Source organism: Ammospiza nelsoni, chromosome 9 (assembly GCF_027579445.1).
Source record: "Ammospiza nelsoni isolate bAmmNel1 chromosome 9, bAmmNel1.pri, whole genome shotgun sequence".
In the NCBI taxonomy this organism is placed as follows: Eukaryota; Metazoa; Chordata; class Aves; order Passeriformes; family Passerellidae; genus Ammospiza; species Ammospiza nelsoni.
The window spans coordinates 20,059,127-20,077,010 of NC_080641.1; the positions used below are offsets into that span (position 1 = coordinate 20,059,127).

The window sequence follows — 17,884 nt, forward strand, 5'->3', positions numbered from 1 at the left end:
CTCTGTGCCACCTCCTGAGACTAGGGAGAGCCTTTCCAGCTTCACAGTGTAAGTAAGAGAAGCACATAACCATTTACGTTCATAAGTGCTGAAAGTATTCAGGGAAAATGTTTGAAAGGCAGGTACTAGTGGTGGATGGAAAGAAGAAAATATAACACCACTGTCGTGATCCTGAGGAGACTCTGCTGGGATTTGGGGACGAGAACAGGTCTCCAGCCATGAGCTAGCGCTGGGCAGGCAGCACCGCTTGGTCCTTCCTGGCGAGGGTTACACTGAGGGTTACACTGCACCCACACCGAGTGGGACACAGTGGCTCCAAAGGGATGATACACTTGGCAGTGGGGGATGTGTTGGGACTCCCCAGCATGTTCCATCTCTGTTCTACTTTAGTGTGGACGGTTGTTCAGGCTCACCTGGCCCTGACGCCTCCCTCAGTGGCCTCTTGTTCACCTCTGATTCCAGGGCACTGCGCTTGCTCTGCAGGTGGAGAGGGAGGCTTTGGAAACCTGATAGGCAGGTGACACCTATTCTGTGGTCTTGTATTTTTGCTTCTTTTCCCATTGTAGTTAGCTTACGTTTTTCTTCTCCCCTGCCATCACATGCAAGTTAATTCTACCCTTTGTGTTCATAATCACTGCGTCTCTTCCTCCTATAAACACAGGAACTTGGCAGCAGTTCTTGGAGACAAGAAGAGTAGTTGCTGACATAGGAAGGATAATGCCAACAATGAGGCATTATTTTCAAAAATTGACAACAATCATAGCATGAGTGTCCAGGCTGAATACCAGACCAGACACTTCAGCTATTCAAACTCAGTTCTTAGCTTCAGCAAATCTCTCCATAGGAAGACAGATAAAGTAAACGGAGTCTTGTAAGTTGCATTTTATTAGACAGAGGTGGATTTGATACATGTTATATCTTAATTTTCCATTGTTCTTGTTCAGACATGTGGAGTGTACAGGTTTCCCATTTTTTAGTCAAGAAAGAAAAACACATTGCGCAAAGCAGCTGCATTCAACAGTACAACAAGATACGGATCATTATTCACTTGAAGACTAGAAACGTACCCAGAAAATTTTCAGTCATTCAGTATGCTAAAATATAGATAAAAAGAGTTACTGTTTAATGGTAAAATACATTAAAAAAATTCAGGCAAATCTAGAATGAAAACTTGTGACTTTCTTCAGTATGGCACCACACTATTGTTTCATTATAAATTTGTAAAAGGCACCACACATTACAACTGTAAAGCAAGGGAGAAAACAAAACCAAGCAACTTTCCATGATTTTCTTTCTGTACAAATACATATGTATTTTAAGGCAGGTGTTTTTATGTGCAAAATACAAGTATACAGGTAAAACCAATGTTGGTATCATATATTCTCATACTCACTTCTTTTAGCTGTACGATTAGTGTCCAAATGTACAGTACAATGAAAACACTTCTCTAACAGAGCTCAAAATAGAAGGCAGGCTGGAAATATGGCCCTGATAACAATTAGGTTTTAAATCCAAAGAGCTTTTATTTAGACCCCTTAAAACATGTACAAACAGTCATTCTCTTTTTCTTTTTGTCTCTTCCTTAAGAAAGGTCCATATCAACTTGTTCACTATGTCAGGTTGATCCTGCTGGAGCCAATGACTGGCTTCTGACAAAATAGTTAATCTGAAATGATTTTTAACATAAATCCTTGTAATTTCTGCCATCTCAACTTCCATAAATGCATCTCTTTCTCCCCATAACAGCAGGGTTGGCATGATGATTTCATGGTTCTGCAGAGGCAGGCAGCTTGAAAAATAAAACACACTTAGTTAGGTCTTCTTTAATAAATCATAGAGACTATGCTCTGTAAAAAAGCAAGAAAAAGAAGGTGACATGTCTTAGTTTAAAGTAAAACAAATAAAATGAGACTTTGAAGACATTCTTCCTCTCTACTTACACGCAAAGTCAAGAAATGTTAATAAAAGATCACTTTAGATAGTAATTTCATTTTGACTGATGATTGCAAAAATTCTTAAAATGGCCTTTTCTACCAGTGGATTTAAATCTCATTTTGCAAACAACCTGACCTCACCCACCAAACCACAGCTTATTCATAGTACCAATTTTAAAAAATGATAATTTAATATCTGATTCTGTGCATTGAGACTAGTCTCTTCACCTTTTACTCCAGTATCCTGGATCTCTTCACTATTAACATGTGTGTTTTCTCACCACTGTACAGTTTACTGTTTTGTGCCTTGCAAGGTTTGCAGCCTGACTTAGGTAAACTCTGTCAGGCTTTATACAGGCTTTTTTTCACAGGCTTTTTTTGTCACTTTTCATTGCCTATGAATGGCATTATATTTCTGTTCAGTCTGGAATATGGGAAATTATATCATGCCTGAAATTTCCAGAAATTGCCTTTAATAACAATGAATGCACAGATTTCTCATTTAGAAAGGGAAGTTCCATTTGTGAAATATTAGTCTTTGAAAAACAGACTCATACCTTCATACACCATTGTTATACAGTTTCTCTGTAAACAGTGAAGTACTTCTTAACTGTTACAAGAGAACTAATGCTATTTTCTAAACAAATGGTGTATCAGAAGACATTAAAGTTTCAGCTTCTTACCTATCTCTCTTAACCAAGCATGATATAAAAACTTTATAGATTTATTCTTAAAGTGTTTGTATTTAATATCTAGTGAAAGGAATGACCACTGTGCTATTTATAAAAAGATGTGCTGGTGATGGATGGAAGTGGGTTATTTTCTCTTTGGAAATAATATTCCAGAAACATGAGGCTCTGAAGAATGCACCTCCAAGTGGACAGTAATGAGTTGGAACCCTTTAACACACGGGTCACCAGTATCAGCCCACTGGGAGTTATGGTGAATACAAGTCATTAGCATCCAAATATATGGATGCTTAATGACTTAGATGAGAGAAAGGGAAAATTCCAATCCAGTTTTCATATTTAACAATTCCCAACCCATTAGGTGTGACCATCAGATCTGGTGGCAAGAACTGAGTGACTGATTTTTTTGTTTACTGCATTGTGGCTGGCAGCACCTAAATAAGAGTCTCTGAATTCAGTGCAGGTGTACTTTCATTAGAAGAATAAAGCAAACAATGCACAAACATACACACAAAACACATGGAGGAATTAATAGCTGTGAAGATACTTTCTGACTTATAACTGATACTTCACTGTCTTTTTGAGTCTGCAAAGGTCTGAAACAATAAAGGTCCACATCTCTTCCGTTTGTGTGTGAGTCCCAGAGCAGTTGAGCTGTCACAGGCCCGTCACTCTGCTGGCAGAGGAGCAGCTGGTTAATGTGCACACGCACTGGAGCGAGGTGCTGGGGATGGAACGGGCAGGGCTCGGGGCGCTGAGCTCCTCCTCAGCCCTGCCGGGGCTGCCGCAGGGCGGGGGAGCGTCGGACATCCCAGCTGATGGCATCGGCTGCTCTCTGCACGGCTTTAATAATGTACTGTTACCAGCACAGCCGTCTCATTTATTCCCCACTGTCAGCCCTGCTTGGGGTTAGCTTTCTGCCTTCTCCTTCCTGTTCTGTCTCAGCCTGTACCAGGCAGCACCTAGCTCAGGTCCCTGTTGCCCTCACAGTGTTTTCCCTGCTGATTGCTCTGCTGACAGTGACACAGAAAGAGCAACAAAGGTGGCAGTAAATTCGGACCATGGAAAATGAAAAGTTATTCTACTTCAAACATCTACTGCCTGAGTTTAGGCAAAGAAGCGAATTGCTGTTTGAAAGGATATTGGGATATCCTGGTCTTTTGTTAAAGAAGCATGCAGGACATTTATCACTAAAGACCAGAGATGGTAAAGGAAAAACAAATTCAATGCCACTCTTCTTGATATAGTCCAAGTTAGTGCTGTAAATAGAATATATGCAGAGTTAAGATCTTCTGGCCCTGTTTTTGGTAGGTAAAAAAGGGGGTGTCTGTCTCTAAGGCCAAGCCAACTCCTTTCAGGAAAGTTAAAATCATTAGAAAGCTGTTTGAGAAAATAAATATTAATCTTGCAAAAGCATTTCCTATTATGATGCTGTCTCTGTTTTACTCTGTGAAGGGAGTCTGCTAAGACCAATAAAGGATCAAAAAAACCCCAAACCAAATCAAGTTAGGTTAGTTTTAGGCTTAGTTATAAAAAACCTCTCCACCTTTCTGAAAAACAGAAATAGACTAAACACAATAAAATTGTGCCAGATATGGTTTTTTAAAGTTACAGATAAGGGTAACATACTTGGATGCCATATCATCTAGTAGTATTATATAATAATAAGCTCTTGATAGATATTATCATAACATGAATTGTAATGCAAATAATTAATTGATGTTAATTTTTAAAGTATTATTTAAAGGTGGATTTTTGGGATTGCCATGGGAGCTGTGAATGAAGAAGAGTCTTTGCTCTATTAGATTTTGAAACAAAGATTTTCCTTTTGTGCACTCTGCTTGTTTTGCCATTTTGTGTGGACACCTCTCAGAGCACACCTGGCCTCTCACTGCTGGACTGGGCCTGTGCCCACCTGGTGAGGCTTCAGGAACACACCTGGGGGTTTCCCCTGGTCCAGCAGCAGGAGAGGAGCAGCAGTAACACCTTTGGGCTCCAGGGGACTCTCTAGAGTGTTTTCCTTCGCTTGGGAATATTATACTGACCTGAAAAGAGTTCTGTAATGGTTAATGGGTCCTGTTAATGCTCCGGGTTGTGAAAAGACATAGAGATAAGCTTCAATATCCTCTGCAGTTAATCTGCAGCCTTTCCTTCCAATTCCAGTGGCCTGGCTGGTAAACAAACTTTTCAGAACCTACAAAAATAAGAAGAAAAAGCTATTATGTAAGATAGCTAGAAAATGTGATTTCTCTCCTTCAATAGGACACATCTTTCTAAAATCTGTTTATGCATATTTATGAAATCTATTTATGTTCAAAGTACAATGAATGGTTCAAATGAGTTTTTAGAGAGCTATGTGTAAAGCACAAGCTAAACATCTCTAGTAGAACTTATTCCAGAATAATCAAGTACAGAGAAATACCAGTATTACCAAGTCACTGCATCCTGCCCTGCTACCTGTGCCAGGCAAGTGCAGGCCTGTAGGTTTTTTTGGGATGGACCCAGCAGGTGGCAGGGCAGGAGGGAGGAGGATTCATGGCCTCCCTGCTGGCTGTGCCCTGTGTGTGCAGCACGGGGAGCTCTGCTCGGGCTGTTGGGGTGTAGGAGGTGTGTCCTGCACTGTTGTCCTTTTCTATCGGCTCCTGCTCACGTTTAAGGTTATACAAAGGGCTGGCCTTGGCTTCTCGGGCACAATTCATCACCTGGCTGGATGCAGTGCCCAGCCCCCCACACTGCCTGCCCTGTGGCAGGCTCTGAGAGATGAGGGGATGTCCCACTGCACACAGGAACTTAGATAAGTCAGCAGCAACTCCCCAGGCACCGGCGGTGTCCCACTGCTACGGGCACAAGTGAAACCAGCTGACCCTCTAGGTGCAGTAATGCACTGCTGAGGTTAAATGTGCCTCCCTCAGCTCCTCCCAGAAATGCAGAAGTAAGAGTTAATCTCAGAGACTCTATGGACTTGTATGCTACTTTATATAAAGCTTAAGAAGGAAAATCAGAAGGCTTCATATTTTTTCCAGTAATTATATCTACATCAGAAGGGATCAATGTAGGTGGCAATTATTCCATTACTCACAGTTACAGATATAAACAAGAGCATTCATTTTGCTCACCTTGAAATCATTTAGTGTAAACATGAATTCAGGAAACCATGGCATTTGGAAAAAGAAGAAGTAACCAGATTTAATCAATTGTGATGGATGTCGTAGAATGTATTCTGAAACAAAAATGTCCATGAATTAAAAATAAAAACTGATGGCTCAAACAAAATTACTAGTAATATTACTATTTTTTAAACATAAAGGAATGTTTTAAAAATATTACATTAAAGTATGCTGCGTGACAAAAGATGATTATTTCAGCAGTAAATATATGATGTGGCCATTAAAAGGTACTTCTTTTATAAATGTTAGTAGAAACAGCCAGCAAAATAAAAGTTTGCCAAAGATTAGGTGAGGACAGCGGGACTGGAGTTAATTGCATGGTAGTTTTTCACTTAGAGATCTATTTGTGTAGCTAGTCCAAAGCATTTCTTTTCCAGATATGGAATAAAGGGCATAAATAGGTATTCTCTCATCAATGAGGTGATGCACAGAAATCTGTACATGATGATCCACTGACATTCTAAAAACTGCATCACTACTGTTCATTGAAGTATAGAATTTTTCTAACAGTGTCATTTTGGCAATTTCAAGAACCATAATCAAGATTACATAGAGTCACTTTTCAAAGATTTTTACAGTTATTTTTAAAGACATAGCATATATAGCAAAAGAAAATTATATCTATATCTATCTGTCTATCTATCTATCTATCTATCTATCTATATATCTATCTATCTATCTATCTATCACAAACTTGCATCTTGCATTGACTGTTTTGTTCTTTTTTTTGAATTGCAAATCTGTGTCTCCAGTGAGTTTCAAGAGCCAACACTGACATTCAAATACTTAACTTCCTCAAAGCAAGCACACAATGTGTGCAGCTGCTAGGAAGTCTAGAACTTTTCCTGTACAGGTGCAAATTTAGGAATGCAAAAAACCACATTCCCAACACAGGACATCTCTCTGAAATATTAATTCTGACTGTGAATAAAAATGAGTTTTAAGACAACAGAAATTGAAGTGTTAGTTATCTTCTATAGTTTCCTATCTTATACATTCTTAAATTGCATTATCCATTATATTTTCCTGATGGACCATTGTCAGCACTGATCACTTTTCTGTACTATTTATAAACTGTGTGTTTTCTTTTGGCCACCCAAAGTAGAATAAATTTGATGTAGGGAGAAAATATTAAGGTACAGAACAGATTTTGTAGTTCAGCAAACATGCAAACAAATACTATAATAAAATGCAATTATCTTCTCTACAGCCTCGCTCCTGCTCTAATGGAAAACACAGCAAAATCTTCTGCTTTCGTGTGGAAAACAGACCTCTCCATGGGTAAGTGTGGATTTACCACCTGGCAAAATGTTCTTTAGTATCTTAGAAAGGTGCCCAAGAACACTGTGAGAACAACAAATATGGATGGTGTGGCAGATCCCACAGTGTAAGGTCAGATTTATTTTCAATTGAAATGAAAATTAAAGTTCTGCTGAATATTCTTAGCTATTTATGGGGAAATGGGGTGACTTTTAAAATGGAGATAGGGTAAGGCAAGCAATTTAAAAAATTCAGATTAGTGAGATAGTACTTTCCTTTCGATTGCTGAATGTTTATATAATTCCTGTGAAATGTTTTGCAATTCTGGGTAGTAGACAAACTCAACTCTATCACACAACAAATAGTGAAACAAGTCCTGTTTCAGCAAAGTACTGGTATATTCCTGAACATCTATTAAGTAGCCTGGAAAGACTTCTTCCAATGAATATTGCACCAGATCACAAATTGCCACTTGTCACCTAAATCAGGATGTAATTCTAATGTCTGATTCACATTCATACAAAGACAGGCTTATGCAGATTTAATAATGCAGTGCAGCCTTTACCAAAGTGTAATACAATATACATCCCTCTTTGGGAATTATTTCCTGATATATATAACAGTGATAAACAGTGATAAAGTGCAAAAAACCAGATTCATGGGTTTGAAAATTATGTTTGTGGACCCTCAAGGATTAAAAAAAAAATCTGTAACTTTTGTGGCAAGTATTCCCATTTCCTACAAGAAATTTATTTTCATAAGTCAAATACTTGCTATCTTACTGCTTCATAAAATACAGTCCAGACTGTGAGAGCCATAGAGCTTATCTACTGAGGCAGGCTGTTGGTTCTCAAAGCAAGCACAATTGTGACCAAAATGCAGATACTTTGGATTAACAAAGACTACTGTCAAACTTACCTGTAAATACAGAAGGATGAGGGAAATTAACCACAATCAGCTTAGTCACCATTTCAGGGTAACATATGGCCACTAACCAAGCAATCATTCCTCCCCAGTCATGGCCAATCAACACACACTTGTTGTATCCTACCACATAAACACAGACACATGCTTTTATTTCAAAGGAATTAATATCCACAGAAATCAGCTCATACAATAAAATCATTATTGGGCTGAATAGGTGGTTCAGCACATTCATTTATGTAACTTTAATACTGCACCATTTCCATTACTAACAGTCAGAAAAAATAGGGCACTATTATAGTTTAAAAATTTACAAATATGTCAAAGTATTTAATTGGACTTGATTCAACTTGAACTCCACTACCTCCATGTCACCCTAAAGTCACTCGGTATGCAGATGGCCACCCTGTTCACATCTTGGCCAGTGCAGGCTCAGATGGACACTTCAGCCTGCAGCCATTATAACACACGGACACGTGCCATGTTTAGGGAGTTTGGAATTGGAAACTGCAGACAAGAAGACTGAGCAATCTCCTGAGCACCTCCAGAACAAAAATAATCCTAATGTATTTCTCTGAATATGAGAGGTTATCTAAGCACTCAGTGGCATCATTATGCAAAAAGTGGGCATTATACTTAGTAGCCATATATAAAGCATGTGTAAACACTCCCATTTATATACTTAGGAGGCCTGTAGCTTTTCTCCATATGCTGTTTTGTTGGAAATTTTGTAAGTTCTGGACATTCACTTACTTATTCTTCCATCAATAAAAATTGTATTTTAGCAGCAATAGAAGTGGTATGGGCAGTATAGTGACCAAGTGTTTTGAAAGCTCTAATACTCCTTCTTAAACCATTGCTGGAAAATAACATACTCTAGTGTCAGATACCATCACCCTCCTCATTGAGGACTGGTATGGTGAGCAACAGACTACAAATGAAACATATAAAAGCCAAAATGTTTAGAATTCTGACATAAATTTGGATACAGTTGTCAAAGAGCCTTATAAACCCTCTTGGATAGAAATCCAAGAGGGAGCACTTTTGATATAATCAAGTTCTCCAAAAGAATTTAACTTGGGATTAGGACAAACAAAGATAAGGCTCTGAAGTGATTTTCCCAAAAAAATTTAAATCTCTCTGAAATTGAATTATGCTGAGAGCACTTCTCAAGCATAACCATGGCATTACCATGGAGATTAACACAACCAGCAAAGGCTGGAAAATGTCAACACTGTGTGAGGACTGCTGCCCAATCTTTTGCCAATACTCAAACATCAGAAGCAAAGCAAAATTCAAATCTCAGAACTTGAATCACTGCATTATTATTTCTCCATATGAAATGCAGTAAGTTATTTTACTATGGCTAGAATATCCCGGGAATTAAAATTACTCAGAGAATGACAATCTAATCCCTTGTATTGATCTTGGTATGGAAGGGAAATAGCCTTCACCAGGGGTTACAATTTATCACCCAAACAGAGACACTTCAAACTGAGTTGGAGGAGCCAATTTTGCACTTCAGCTCTAGACCTTTACCCTGTGTATTTGCCACAGAGAGCAGTGTGCCCCTTGTTCTCCCTTTTGCTCTCACTGTTGTGTAAGACAGAGTGATTCAGCTCTTGAGAACTGACAGGAGTAGTATTGTGCAAAGGGTAGCATTTTTGGAGGTTTTTTTTCCCCAATACATCAGATGAACTCTCACCATCTCTGTAAAGCCCTCTATAACAATAGTTATTATGTCTTGTTTGTGCAAGAAGAATGTCGTCTGATATAAATTCCTTTGTCTGCAAGTCCTTTAAGACTCTAACTCAGAATATTATCCACTAAAGCAAGTGATTAGGAGGAAAGGCTTCTTAAGGAAAAGAACCATAGGTTTGTAATGCATTTTACAGTACATAGAAATTTTCTTTTCAAAACTCCTGATGAAAAAATAATCTTTACATATTGCTTATACAGACATACACATTGTGATTAGAAAACAACACTTCTTAATTTATAATTGTCCAAATAATATTAGTATCCTTAGATTTATACACTTCTGCAATGTGTATATTAAAACAAACAAGCAAACAAAAACAGTGCTAGATCTTTATATGGGTTTCTTTTCCTAGAAAATTAAGTCATTTTTGAGTCAAGTAGATTTTTCTTCTACTAACGCACCTAGAGATTCCAAAATATCCTTTATGTCTGCTATCAGGCAATCTAACTTGTAATTTTCTTTGTGAGGAGGAGCATCTGTTTCTCCATAACCTCTCAAATCCAGGGCCACCACTCGATATTCACTTTTAAATTCCCGCAATTGATGGCGCCAAGAATACCTAACAAAGGGGAAAAAAAGTTGGAGTTACAAGGTCAAGTAGTATGATACCAAAAATGCACTCAATGCTTTTGCACCCAAATATTTGAGGGTAAACTAGCATGGCTTTGTTTGCTCTGAGATTATTTTTCCTTTCTGTGCTGTGCTGATGGTCCTTTGTGGCTGCAGTAGTTTTGTGCTCCTGTCTTGAATTCCCCAGTAACAAAGTGCAGCTGCCACAAAGGGGACACAGCCAGAGCCAGGGCTTTGCAACAATTCCTGGAGTCTGGCACAGCCCCTTTGCTGCAAAGGAAGCAGGCATAAACCAGAGCACAGGGAGGACTTTATCCTTGGAGCCATAGTAGCATCAAAAAAGTAAGACCTGAAAAGCTTTCTCTTCTCCCTGGCTTACACACAGCCATGTTTTGCAATTTTTTCTATTCAGAAAAAGAATATCAGATAATTCATACAATAAATAAACCAAAGAAAGAAATCCAGTTAATAACAAATGATCTTGGTGAAGCTTATAGGATTTGTCCTGTGTACACTTTCATCTGTGTCTCTGTACCAGAACTGTTGCAGAACAAGCTCTCTCAATGTGTTGTTACTAGACAGAGTTTTTCATCCTTGGGTTTTTATGGAAAAGAGTGATAGCATTACATACATCAAAAGGCATACAAAGGCAAGAACTCAGGCAAAGCCCTGGGCTATTCCTCACTCTGTAACTGTTTGTAATGACTGGATGTGTGTTATGAAGCAAAAATAAAAAGAAAATGGTGGGTCTTAACCTGCAAGAACAACCTGTCCTTCAGCTGTTATTGAAACCAAATAAATTTTAGAATAGCCAGTACCAAGACAGACATAGTCTTATCTTACACTGTACTAGAAAGATGTAGGAAAACCATGATCCTTCTGGACATATATAACAGTGACTGCATCCCTCTGTGCTGGGATCTAGCTTTTATTTCTGCTTGTTTCAGAGAAAGGATATATAACATTTGGATCATCAGTGGTTTTAAGTGTGATGCATAGAATTCTACCTTAATCCAAACAACATCTGTATCAGACCATGGGCTCTTCCACTTTACCTTTGCCTCCAGCCTATTAGGGACTTCGAACCTAAATAAGGTTACAGGAACACTCAGTGGTATGAATCTGTTTTCATATAAACAAAACAGTCAGAACATTTTCATTTCAGTGCTATATAATGTGAAGACAAGGTTTAGCTGAGATCTCTGGGAATGAATTTTTTACAGGCATTATATAATGACTTGGAAGCTGAATTTGCCATGGTAACTGTTGCAGCTATTCTATATACTTCTGTAAGAAGAAAGAACCAGGCCCATAAATACATAAATCAACTATTTTTGTTTTCTGAAAATGTCTACAAGCTATTCTCATCCTCTGTTTTCACAGCAGTCCATCAGTCTCCAAATGTATGACCTATCAAATGGGTAGGTTTTATATTCAAATAAACCCTTTTATCCCATATGATATATAAATATTGGACAACTGCTTTGCAAGCAGAATTTGGAAATGTTATGAATGCCTCCATATTCATAAGGTTGAATCTATTTTGAGACTTTCTGATAATATTTTTTCTAAAGGGCAAGTAGTATAAAATGTAGCAGCTCACACACAACTTTTAAGTACTCAGCTGCCTCAACACATTATGTCCAGTTTTAAGTATTTTATTATTGACCTTCCACCATGTATTGATTTTCAAGTTCTTATGCATCTAAAACCCTCATTGGCTCTGGTGTGTTACATTTTTTAGTGATCTGTCACCTTCAGACATTTTCTATCACTCTTAGTGGTCTGGTTATATTTGTCCTAGTTATAACCTTGAGACATTTGAAAGCAGAGGATTTATTAAAATTAAGAACTGTAATTGTGGATAAAATCCTTTTTGTTTTCCTAGACAAACAATACAAATTTGCTGCTGCTTTACCTCTCTCTTAAATTGTGGTTATTTTATCTTGTGCTCTTAGAACAATCACTATTCCTGAATGAAAAAGAAATCACTGAGTGAATGAATAACCTAACACAAATATTGGTAATATGACTGGTTTACAGACTATTAGCATATAGTGTTCTTTTTAAAACAGTGATAGAAACTCTCGGTGGTCCCAGTGACCTACATAACACGTTTTTTATTAATCCCTTTTGAATGGTCAGACAATACAATCTAGTAGCTGCCACTTATAGCATGACTCACTATCCTAAACTGTAAGAATTACTTTCTGCTTTTTAAAAATAATATACCTAATCTCAGTAGAATATGTATATAAAATGCTAATTTCTCTTTTACTATTCCCCCATAGGGGAAATCAGCTGTAGTCTCATTGCCTGTGTTAGACTATGCTTTATGCAAGATATGCATAATGTTTGAATAGAATATGCACTGACCCATCTAACTGTCCTTTCAATCAAAGTTTACAGCTTTAATAATTTTAGATAGCAATTTATTATTAGAATAATGTTCTTTGAAAATTTAACTTAACAGAAATGTGGCTCTGTACCATCACCCTGAAGGGCATTAGTACCTAGGGGAAATTGCTGAGGAAAGGGAACTGACCTCTCCTACTTGGGTCAGTTTAGCATGGTATGACCTGAGTACAGACTGGAAAATCACAGCTCCAGCAGTGGCCCCTAGCCCCACAGCTGAGTTTGGTAAGGAAAAGGATCGTTTACCTTGCTGTATTTCTGGCATTAGTACTCCCCTTATTCCCTTACTGTTTTTCTTGTGCAAGTTCTGTAAGCCATGCTTCACTAGCTAAACCTGACAACAACAGGCTGAGCAATTTGGTTAAATCATTGGACACATGACTGCTCTTCATTGTTATAAACAAACATTTAGGATTGGGTTTGATTCATCATTCATCTTGTGATGAACTAATAATAGAACCTTTTTCCCTGAGTAGCATTCTGAAATTAGGCTGCACAATAGCCTATAGAACTCATAGTTCTTCCCCTCCCCTAGTTAAAAATTAATGTGTAGTATTTTTAATAAATGGAGCAATCCTGATTGCACTTAACATACAATGGATCTTTATTTTAACACCCTCTGCTATAATTCATAAGTTTAGCCATATAATACAAGTACTATCCAAAAGGAAATTTGTTTAAAATTAGCAGTTCCTTCACAAAGTCTGCAGGAAAGGGTACATACCTGAGGAAAAATGGATTGACAGTACAAAAAAGATGGTTGGTTTGTGTTAGTCTGAAGGAACTTTCTTTGTGGATGCAGCAGTTAAAACGATGTTTCAATGGTTCATTGCCTACTGAAACTTCATACCATTAGTATTCATAAATACATATAAGGGATTGCACTGGGGATATTTAAGCAGAGGTGTTCATCCTTGGGTATCTTATGCAGCCTCTTTTATAATAGAAAATGTTGAAGGGAGTTTTACCAGAATTCTGGAAAGCCATGAAGCAGCAACATGAGTGGTTTGCCCCTTTCTCCAGCAGCCACATAGTGGAATCGTAACCCGGAATCCTAAAATAAGAGAAAAAGAAGTGTGTTTATTGCTGCACAGAACTGCTTCTTTGGGATTTGAGAATGATGATGGTTTCAGATCATATTCTAAGAAACAATATAGTGAACCTAAAATAATATCAAATGATCAGTTTTGAAGCTGAAGCCTTCTTTACTTCTGAGATCAGGTATCTGCTACACCGTGGCAATGCTGAGTGTCCCCCAGCCTGCACACCCAGCACAGCTCCTTCCAGGAAGGACCATCCCCAGTACCTGCCCGGCTGTGCCTGTGTGCCAGCCCAGCCCTGAGCACACCAACACTTCTGACAGAGCACTGCCTGCCACAGCCACTGGCAAATGCAGGTTATTGTCACAGCAAGCACGCTGCTTTCACACTGACACCAGTCAGCTGCTTTAAAGAAAGACTTTAAAATGCAGAATACTTTAAATGCACTTCCAATCTTTCGGTTAGCTGGTAAGATTATGCAACTGTTTAAAACCATCACATTGCATTCTGGCATGATAGATAAAGGACCACGTGGATTCTTAACAACCAAAAGCAATCAAAATTAAGTAACCAGAAAGCAAGACATATTTGCTAGTTTTTATAATTCTAGGTTTCAGATTCACTTCAGAAAATTAAGCCTTAATGTTATAATCTTCTTTCTGCCGTGTCAATAGTCAGTTTCTGATGCAACTTTTAAGGAATTGGGTCTTATGAGAATTACAAGCAGGCAACTTACTTATTGTAGAAGCTGAACACTGAAATGCTATTGAAGAGAATGGATGTACACAAGCTTGCACTGACTGAAGGTCAAATCCAGTAGAATTTGAATAAACCGTGATCATGACCTAGAGGTTTTACTGAGTTCTGACACAGAAGTAGATAGAGAAGTTGGGAGTTAGCTCACAAAATACTGTTTAGAAGTCATGTGAAAGAAACTGCAGGAAGAAGGGTTGTACAGCTCTGAACAAATGTCAAAGCCTGCACTGTCTCTGCTATTTCAAAACAGAAAGAAAAACCCCATGCCTTTGCTACACATCAAGAGCTAATATCAGGGCAAGGATCACAAATGCATGAAAAAAAGTTTTCTTGCCAAGATGCTTCAAATGCTCTGACATATCTTTGCACTTGTAAGTCACTAATGAGCTCCAAAACCGTTAACTTATATCCTCATTCTTGAAAGGACTCTGAAGAGGGAACTATTTGGATTTTTAATATTTGCTCTGGATATAATAGGGACTTTTGCTCCAGATATAATAGGGACTTTTTCTTTTTTGCCCCTAATTACATTGATGTTTCATCTCTGGGATGCCAATGAACTTGAAGTCCCTAGAGGTAAAAGTAAATTCCCAAGAAATTTTGGGGTCATTACATCATCTGTATCATTCTCCAGATCATTCTGTCTTTAATCTTTTTTTATTTAAAAAAGTAGAAGTTTCTCAGTCTTCTTCCACAGTTTCTCATTTAGTGAGTAATAGGTAAGCCCTCTTCCATGCTGTTTCTTTCAGTCAGCATCCTCTTGGGATTTACCCTCCATGTTTTTATTCTAATCTATTTGTTGCTTTTAAGGAACTCCCTTTACTCCTGAAAATTCTATTCCCACCTGTACAGCAGCAGTTTAAATATCACATGGCCCATCCTGGACTTTTTCAGTTGCTGCTGTTCCCTTTTTTCCAACCTCCAGAACAGACATAGGATGTTGCCACCTTTTCCAACATTGGCTGTTTTATTGAAATTTGAATGGATTTGTAGGATATATGTGTTTGGAAAGTAATCCATTAGCCTGCTGTTATCCAACAGCATGAGTTTCTTACTTCCTGAAATGAGTGATCAACTGTCATATTGACAGCAATTCGATTTGCCCCCAAATGCTCTTCTGTTACTGTCATACCCCTCTCACTTCCCCAGCAGCCTGTTCATTTACTGCTTTGTGGTACAGGAAAAAAAAGAACATGTCATATGAGTAAAAAGCCCACACATGTCTCCTAATGATGTTAGCAAAAGAAAACAAGCAAATCATGACAAACTGAGGCTCACTAATTTATATTAGTACTGCCTGGCACAAAACCATCTGCACAGAACCCTGGGAACAGAGATCTTTATGTTTATTTTATGAAAAATAGCACTTGACAAAACTAGCTATGCATTCTCTGCTCACCTATAGCTGCAAAAGAAACCTAGCTAATACAACTTCATTTAGAGCATTCAGTAAAGAAGCAAATCACAGAGACCTGAGACAAGTACAGAAATTGACTGGTGGCTTAAACTGTACAACCTGAGGGTCAGCAATTAGCTTCTTGCTCTACGTTTTCCATGTAACAGTGATGCACGAACCGAGCTCCCCGGTGCAACTGGGCAAACCGTAAACAGCAGAGAGCAGCGGCGGTGCAGGGAGCGGTGGCTGCGGGATACCCGGGGCCAAGGAACCGCTCACCGCCCACCCAGGGCTCCGCACCCGGGCCGGCCGGGCACCGATCCTCCCGGCCTGAGGCCCCGCAGCCGGGCCGGGCACGGTCCCGCTCGCCGGGGCAGCGCAGGCAGGTGCTGAGTGCACCTGTGCAGCTGTGCGAGCACGCACGGCAGGGCAGGCGGGCTGCCCGCGCACCCCGCGCAGCCGGGCAGGGCAGACAGGGGTGCCATGCACAGCGCAGCCCATACAACAGGGCAGGCAGGGGTGCCGTGCACAGCGCATCCCGCGCAGCAGGGCAGACAGGGGTGCCGTGCACAGCGCAGCCCATACAACAGGGCAGGCAGGGGTGCCATGCACAGCGCACCCCGCAAGGCAGGGCAGGCAGGAGTGCCGTGCACAGCGCATCCCGCACGGCAGGGCAGGCAGGGGTGCCGTGCACAGCGCATCCCGCACGGCAGGGCAGGCAGGGGTGCCATGCACAGCGCACCCCGCATGGCAGGGCAAGGCAGGGCAGGCAGAGGTGCCGTGCACAGCGCGGGGGTGGGTGCCTGCGCGCCCAGCGGGCCCGCTCCCCCCGCCCGCGCCCTCACCTTGATGCGGACGTAGCAGTGGGTGCCCAGGGAGGGGTCGTTGAGGCAGGCGGGGGGGTTCTCCCGCACCACCCAGCGGAAGGTCTCGCCCGGGCGCCGGCCGATGCTCCAGAGCAGCCGCAGCCCGGCGATGCAGGCGCACACCCCGCAGTAGCTGTAAACCAACGCCCAGAAGAGCAGCGCCCGCGCGGCCACCATCACCCGGCGGGCGGGCGGAGGGCACGCAGCGCCGGGTCTCGCCATCGGGCCCCGCCGCCGCCGTCCCCGCCGGCCGGGAGGGGCTCGGAGCGCCGCCGCCAGGAGCCGCCCGAGCGGAGGCACCGGGAGCGGCGGCGGCGGCGCGCCCGCCCCGCGGCCCTCGCCCTGCGCCGCCGGGTACAGCACCGGGCACAGCACCGGGCACAGCGCCGGGCGCAGCGCCGGCCGCCCGCACGTCCCGGGGCTCGCCGGACCCCGGGCGGTGCCTCGGAGGCGGCGGCTCTCCTTGCGGGGGTCGCGCCTGCCCACGCAGGGCTTGGCCAAGGAGGGCTCTGCTCCCCAGATATTTGGCGGCGAAAGAGGGCGAAGCCGTCCCTGGGGCGGCGGGGCGCGGCTGTGTCACCTGCGCGCTCCGGCAGAGCCGCCAGACACATCGGAACGCGCTGGGAATGTCATTGGGAGCAGCGGCCGCGGCCGCCGGGCCGCCCCCGCCGCCGTGCCTGCCCCAGGCCCCGGCGGCGATCGCGCCCTTGAGCGCCCTTACCTTATCGCCGTGCCAGAGGTGGATAACTGCCGGCATGGGGTTGTGTGCTCGCACCATGGTGTTTTTCAAGATTTCATTCTTTCACTGCCGTTTCACTATTACCCATTTAAGGGTGATTTTGTAAACGTATTTACAATTTTAGTTATTATATGCTGATACTAGTGAATATTTCTTAAAAAGATAAATCACCTAAACTTAAGTCTATATTGATACCTCAGCTCCGGAGGGCTGATAGAGGCTGAACAGTCCCTGCCTGCCCATTAGTACATCACAGCATACACCAAGGAGTCACTGTCTCATACAAGGCCACAGATGCCAGGGTAAGAAGAAAGTCTTCAGTCTGTCTCCTACTAACCTACTGATATGCAGGGTAAATGGAAATTT

At 41.2% G+C, this 17,884-nt stretch overlaps 1 protein-coding gene across 2 annotated transcripts; it reads right to left on the reverse strand.

Annotated features, from left to right (window-relative positions):
• Window positions 1-867: 867 nt before the first annotated feature.
• Window positions 868-17,661, reverse strand: EPHX4 (epoxide hydrolase 4). 2 transcript variants are annotated; one of them, XM_059478779.1, is made up of 7 exons: window positions 17,501-17,661; window positions 13,690-13,775; window positions 10,138-10,295; window positions 7,969-8,097; window positions 5,740-5,843; window positions 4,669-4,817; window positions 868-1,789 (listed from the first exon to the last, which is right to left on the reverse strand). In XM_059478779.1, the coding sequence occupies exons 1-7, from the start codon at window positions 17,555-17,557 to the stop codon at window positions 1,555-1,557; spliced, it is 918 nt and encodes a 305-aa protein (XP_059334762.1). In that variant the 5' UTR covers window positions 17,558-17,661; the 3' UTR covers window positions 868-1,554. The 2 variants fall into 2 exon arrangements, with proteins under 2 accessions (XP_059334762.1, XP_059334761.1); XM_059478778.1 differs by lacking the exon at window positions 17,501-17,661 and adding an exon at window positions 16,759-17,001.
• Between the last annotated feature and the right edge of the window lie 223 nt (window positions 17,662-17,884).